This window comes from Diabrotica undecimpunctata, unplaced genomic scaffold (genome assembly GCF_040954645.1).
Source record: "Diabrotica undecimpunctata isolate CICGRU unplaced genomic scaffold, icDiaUnde3 ctg00000444.1, whole genome shotgun sequence".
Classification (NCBI taxonomy): Eukaryota; Metazoa; Arthropoda; class Insecta; order Coleoptera; family Chrysomelidae; genus Diabrotica; species Diabrotica undecimpunctata.
In genome coordinates this window covers 665844-672646 of record NW_027311902.1, presented here as the reverse complement: position 1 = coordinate 672646, position 6803 = coordinate 665844, and the positions used below count along the sequence as shown (strand labels likewise).

At 32.4% G+C, this 6803-nt stretch overlaps 1 protein-coding gene across 1 annotated transcript; it reads right to left on the bottom strand.

Moving 5' to 3' along the window:
- Positions 1 to 344: 344 nt before the first annotated feature.
- Positions 345 to 3914, bottom strand: LOC140431219 (uncharacterized). Its single transcript, XM_072519151.1, has one exon. It carries the CDS (start codon positions 3912 to 3914, stop codon positions 345 to 347), a length of 3570 nt encoding a protein of 1189 aa, XP_072375252.1.
- Between the last annotated feature and the right edge of the window lie 2889 nt (positions 3915 to 6803).

Here is a 6803-nt window from a genome sequence, read left to right as displayed (position 1 = left end):
TACAAAGGTCTAGAGTTTAATGTTGCCTCAATTTGCGTTAATAGTGTTGAATACTCCTCAAATGTTAAAATAGATTCTCCTATTACTCTGTGGAGATGATGTTTAATGTTTTTGATATTTGACTCCCAAAGACCTCCACAATGTGGAGTATTTGGTGAAATAAAATGCCACGAAATTTTTTGCTGTGAACAGATTGTAACAAACTCAGATTGAGAATTTTCTAAAAACTTATATAACTTTTGCAGCTCTTTATAAGCTCCAACAAAATTAGATCCATTATCGGAATATAAATGATTAGGAGTACCACGTCGAGCGGCAAACCTTCTAAATGTAGCAAGAAATGCTTAACTCGTTAACTCAGTGACCAGCTCAATGTGAACACCCTTAGTGGCAAAACATATAAATAAACAAATATATGCCTTATAAGTTTTATAAGGTCGGCCCTTTCTATCACGCAACAGTACTGGACCAGCGTAATCAATTCCAGTATTTGCAAAAGGTTTTGAAATTTGAACCCTATGTTTAGGGAGGTCAGCCATGATTGATGCGGTTTGTCTAGGTTTATTTTTAAAACATTGTATGCAATTTCGTACCACCTTCTTGGCAAGACACATGCCAGCAGTCGCCCAGAACTTCTCACGTACTGAAAACAATAAAAGTTGTGGACCTGCATGTTGTAATCGTAAATGTTCGGCGTGAAATATTAATTTAGTGAATAAATGTTTACCATCTAGGAGATATGGATGCTTTTCATCAAATGACAAAGAGGAATTTTTAAGTCTACCCCCTACTCTCAGAAAACTGTTTGAATCTAAGAATGGACTTAGAGAAAGTAACCTATGTTTATGAGGCAAATTTTTTTGTTGACTAATAATAGAAATTTCATTTTTAAAACTTTCCTTTTGTGCTAATTTAGTTAAACATAACATACTCTTTTCCATCTCTAGAACGCTAAGAGGACCTTTTGTCCTTGTACGTTCCTTTAGGTTTGTAATGAAGCGTAAGCAATATGCAAAAACTCGTTTTAATCTATTAAGAGAGGAGAACCGTTGAAACAATAATAATTGTTCGGTAACAACAAGCGTGTGACAAATTTTACGGATTTCTGGAAGCTCCTTGTTATCTCCAGCTTGAAATAATCGTGGCCAGAATGGTTTTTCATATAAAAATGAGGGTCCATTCCACCATACCTTGCAATTGGATAGTTCATCTGGATACATGCCACGAGATGCTACATCAGCAGGATTTTCTTTAGTATTGACATAGCTCCAATTCGATATATTGCTCAGCGTTTGAATTTCTGAGACCCTATTGCTTACAAAAACTTGTAGTTTATTGGCCTCTGTATTCAACCACCACAATACTATCTGAGAATCGCACCAATAAAAAACATTGCATTGACATGTAAGTGCGTTTGACACTTGATTGACTAAGCGAGCTAGTGCTAAAGCACCACATAACTCTAATCTAGGAACCGTTAATACTTTTATAGGTGACACTCTGGTTTTGGAACATAGCAATCTGACATACACTGTTCCATTTTCATCAACCGTTCGAACATATAAAACTGCACTATAAGCATCTTTGCTAGCATCACTGAAGGCATGCAGCTCCATGTGAACTATTTTATCACACATAATATACCTGGGAATAATTATTTTATTAAGAACAGACAATTTTGATTTAAATGTTACCCATTTATTGAGCAGGTCTCGTGGTAGTTCATCATCCCAATCTAAATCAAGCATCCATAATTGTTGAATTAATATCTTAACTAGAATAATACATGGACTTATTAAACCTAAAGGGTCATATATCTTAGCAATATTACTAAGTAAACTTCTTTTAGTAATAGGTTGTTTATTACTGGATGTTGAAACATTGTATGTTAAGACATCAGTATTACTAATCCATTGAATTCCTAAAGTTTTAAGCCTATCACTCTCTCCTAGTTCCAATATACTAAACTCATCAGATGTATCTTGTAAACCCTTTAAAATATCTTGGCTATTAGAAGCCCATTTTCTTAATTTAAATGAAGCTGATTTTAATATCATCGAAATTTGATTACAAATTTCTATTCCATGTTCTTCACTGGTGAAGCCAGTTATTAAATCATCTACATACATGTCACGGTCAATCAATTCACTAGCAATTGGGTAATCATGTTTATAGTCAGAAGCTAATTGTTTTATGCATTTTATGACCAAATAGGGAGCACTAGTCGTACCATAAGTAACTGTTTGCAACTCAAATGGTGCGAGGTCCTCATTAGGATTTTGTCGCCAAAGAATGTTTTGTAAATATCTTTCTTCAGGGTGTATCAAAATTTGACGGTACATTTTTTCCACATCAGCAATTACAACAAACTTGTGCTGTCTAAACCTCAACATAATTTTAAATATATCATTCTGAATGGCTGCCCCAGTATATTGGATATCATTTAATGATATCCCAGAATCGGTTTTAGCCGAACCATCAAATACAATCCTAACGTCAGTAGTAAGACTGTCTTCACGGAAAACAGCAAAATGGGGTAAAAAACATCGAAATTGACTGGATTCCTTTTGTGTTAATTGCCTCATATGTTGCAAGTTTAAATACTCATCCATAAATTTAGAGTATTTGCTTTTTAAAACATCATTCTTTTCCAATTTTTTCCCTTGAAACAGCAGTCTTTTAACAGCTAAGTTTTTTGATTCCCCTAATTGAGTGGCTTCTAATTTTATTGGAAAACGAACAATAAATTTTCCAGAAGGATCTCGAGAAACTGTTTTACTGAAATAGTCCTCACAAAACAAATCTTCCTGTGACATCTGTTTCTGTTCATGATGAATCTCCTCGACAAACCAGAACTTTTGAAGATCGTCATTTATTAAAAAATTGCAATTAACCTCTTTTTTCATAGGAATATTTATCGGACCTGATACTACATAGCCAAAGACAGTATTAACTAGATGAGGTAGATTTCGACCGAGGTTTATTCTTTCATTTAGTACAATCTCCCAAAACAAATCCGCTCCAATTAATAGATCAACATTTCTAGGACAATTAAACATAGGATTAGCAAGTGCAATGCCTTCAGGAATGTGCCAATTAGAAATATCGAAGTTACAAGATGGTAAATTACTTGAGATTCTTTCAACAATGATACAGTTTAGGACAGTTTGAAAGTTATGAATATTAGATTTTATTTGTACCTCACATTTGTACCGTAAATTAGAATTAATACCAGCGATACCAGATACTGATACATCAATGCGATTGGTTTTCAAATTTAATTTTTTACACAAATTGTCAGATATAAATGAACACTGACTACCCACATCCAAGATGGCTTGGACTTTATGAAATTTACCTGTCTTATCTTGAACATCAACAATTGCAGTAGGTAAAATAACATAATTGTCATTAAATACAGTATTACCACAAATAATGGATGACCCATTGAACTGATCACTTTGTTTAGATTCTGAGTTAACAAAATCCTCAGAATTGTTTTGATTATCAGCAGAATTGTTATTAAAGGAGTTAGATTTCTTATGATGTAATAATGAATTGTGCTTACCCTTACAAAACTTACAGTTTCCTTTCTGGCAGTGTGTATTAAAATGGCCATGACATAAACAATTAGTACACAGTTTCAATTGTTTTATTTTGTGCCATCTTTCAGCTACTGACAATTTCAAAAATTGGTCACAAGTATAAATAGAATGTTTTTGTTTGCAATAATTACATTTTAGTTCCCAAGTATTTTCTGAACTGCTAGCTAAAAATGAATGATGACGTGTTTTACTTTTATGACCACTTAGTCGCGTGTCTTTATTTTCTCTAGTGCTATTTGTTTCTATTGTTTCCAAAAAATCTGCTCTATTTTTCAAAAACTCAAAAAAACTAGCTAAACTCGGCAACATCTTATCTGTACGTGATTGCTCCCATTCCCGATTTGTATTTTATCTAGCTTTAAAGAAATCATATGAACAATCATAGCATCCCAATGCTTAGTAGGAAGTTGCAATGTTTTTAACGCTCTAATATGCTTGTTTACATAATCAATAAGCCCTCTTAACCCTACTGCTGATTCAATTTCAAATAAATGTTTTAAATGATTATTAACTAACAATCTTTTATTGTCAAATCGGTCACACAATAACTGCCAGGCATCCTGGTAATTATGTGCTGCAAATTCTAAACTTTGGATAATTTTCAAGGCTTCTTCACCTAAGCATGACCTTAAATAGTGATATTTTTGAATTTCTGAAAGCGTAAGGTTGTTATGAAAAAGTGCTTCAAATGTATCTTTGAATTCTAGCCATTTACTAAATTCACAATTAAAAGAAGGGCATTTAATGGGTGGTAATTTAATTGCATTTTCGTTAAAAGATTGACTATTATTATTTACTGACCCTAGGGTTTGGGGAATTGAATTACTTTCAATCTTTTTAACAACCTCTTGTGTCCCAGCTACACAATATATTAGAGTGTTTAAAAATATGTCTGCCTCTTCACGTTGTGCCTCAAGTTCATCGTCTGGACAAATGTCCTCAATCACGGCTTAAATCTCTTCAAATTCCGTTTCTAATGATTCTACTTTACCTAATCTGATTTTTAATTCTATTATCTCGTTATTATCAAATTCTTGATTTGTTAGAAATCGATTATATAATAGTTCAAAATAGTTTTGAAATTTAGTTAGCTTATGTTTAATACCTCCACGCTTCCGTATCTTTGCATTTAAATTAGCGGCCATCCTGTATTCTTTTATGTAGAATAATTATTTAGTATATAATAGTAATAGATCCAACTTTATTAGAGCTCAATGAATAAATCGATAACTTTTATAATTATAACCAATATATTTATTACAGCAAATAAGAAGTAGCTGTTAATGTAATATTGAAATTGTAATTGTTTATAATCACTTTTTATTGTTGTTTTGCCTTAGGAATTTGAGATGACTATAATTGCGTTTAACTGTGTTTAATGGTTTAATTCTCGATATCATACATGAACATAATAGTGAGATACCCTTATAATAGCTATGTGTATTTAATATAGAAATATTAAACTCAAAGAATAATAAAAATGGAAATAAAACATACACATTTAAATGGAAAAAAACATTGAAAATAGCTTTACAAGTAGAATTTATATTGTATTATATATTTGATTTTGTATTGATAATTGATATTGTATTATATGTATAGACAATTGTTAAATGACTGCAAATTGAAACAGCATTAATTAACTCTACAACGACAGGAATTTAGGTAAAATGGATTTGACCTACTTGTATTACCGGCGCCATTCCATAAACCACGTGCAAAATCTCAAGCTGCAATCCAATTTTATCCGGCTCGAAGGACCAAATGTTAATTCTGACTTCAATATAGATGGACTGTAGTAATAAAAAACTGGTGATTGCACTATATTTGAGATTTTATTAACACTACTGAATGTACTAATAAACTAATATAATTAAAACGAAATATGTATGTCTTATTTTAATGTAACCAAAAAAATGTAATGTTCTAAAGTCCTCTGTCTTTTTTCTTGCGCATGCGGTTGTTTTCACACTTCTTTCAATGCGCCACTGCCGTCAGTGGAGTTCAGCCACACACAGGACCGGCTTAGTTTTTAAGTGAATGAATCACAATCTTAACAGACGGTACTGTAGAATAGCGTGAAGCTTAATGCTATGTTTTCTGTATTTTTAAAATTTACATATTTTTAAAATTGAATAGAGCTAATTTATTATTTATTATTATTTTTTTACAGATTTTTTATAGATTTTATTAAAACTGAAAAAGTTTATGTTATATAATGGACTCGCCTCATCGCATTAATGGCCCCTTCCAACTATTTACTGTAACTACGAACCATAAACTGCTATTGCGTGTTTCGTGACGCTACTTCCGTGACGCTCGCCTTAGCATTTTACTCTAGAGAAAAGTAATACTACAGTCCCTGCTCAATTTATTAGACTCATTTAGCAAATTCTAGTTTTCTGTGTTTTATAATCAATTATAGTTAGAACTATGTTAGCTATACGTAAGAAACAAAACACAAATGATCGTAGTAATCTTTTTATATATTTATTGAACAAAAACATTGTAAATTATTACATTATTTTACTAAAACATTATTATTTTGTTAAGCCATCCTTGGCCTTAAGCAGTGCAGCCATTCTTCTAGGCATGATCTTTATACATTTTCCTGTGATTTCTTTTCTTTCGGTCCGATTTCAATGGAAAATGATTCCATCTATCAACTGAACCTTGTTGGTAATTATTTTCTTAGCTAACTTTCTTTTTAGGCACTCCCAGACATCTTAAATGGGGTTCATGTCTGGTGAGTTGTCGGGCCATGGTAAGAGAGGAATTTCTTGTTCTAACAAAAAAATTTTAATACTTTTAGCAGTATGGAAAGTTGCTCCATCCTGCATAAATATCTTATGGCTGTTACCAAACCATTCTTTCACTCGTGGAACCAATCTTGTCTGCAAAACCCTTTTATATTGGTCTTGTCGCATAGTTCCTTCTACGACATACAAACGTCCCCTACCTTTGCCACGAGGTAGAATGTTTAATTGTAATAATTACACACCCCTATTCATATTTTTCCCCTAGACGTCTTCGGACAAACTGGGCTTTGTCAACCATAATTTGAAATGTGGCTTCATCGCTGAAGCAAACCTGTGAATGTAAACAAAAATTATAACGTGCGAAAATCAAATAACTTGTAATAATTTACCTTACGCCAATCATCAATAGACCAGTCTTTATGGATCTTGGCCCAAGCTT

Coding starts and splice junctions, on each gene's coding strand:
- LOC140431219 (XM_072519151.1), bottom strand. CDS start 3,914: ATGTTGCCGAGTTTAGCTAGTTTTTTTGAGTTTTTGAAAAATAGAGCA.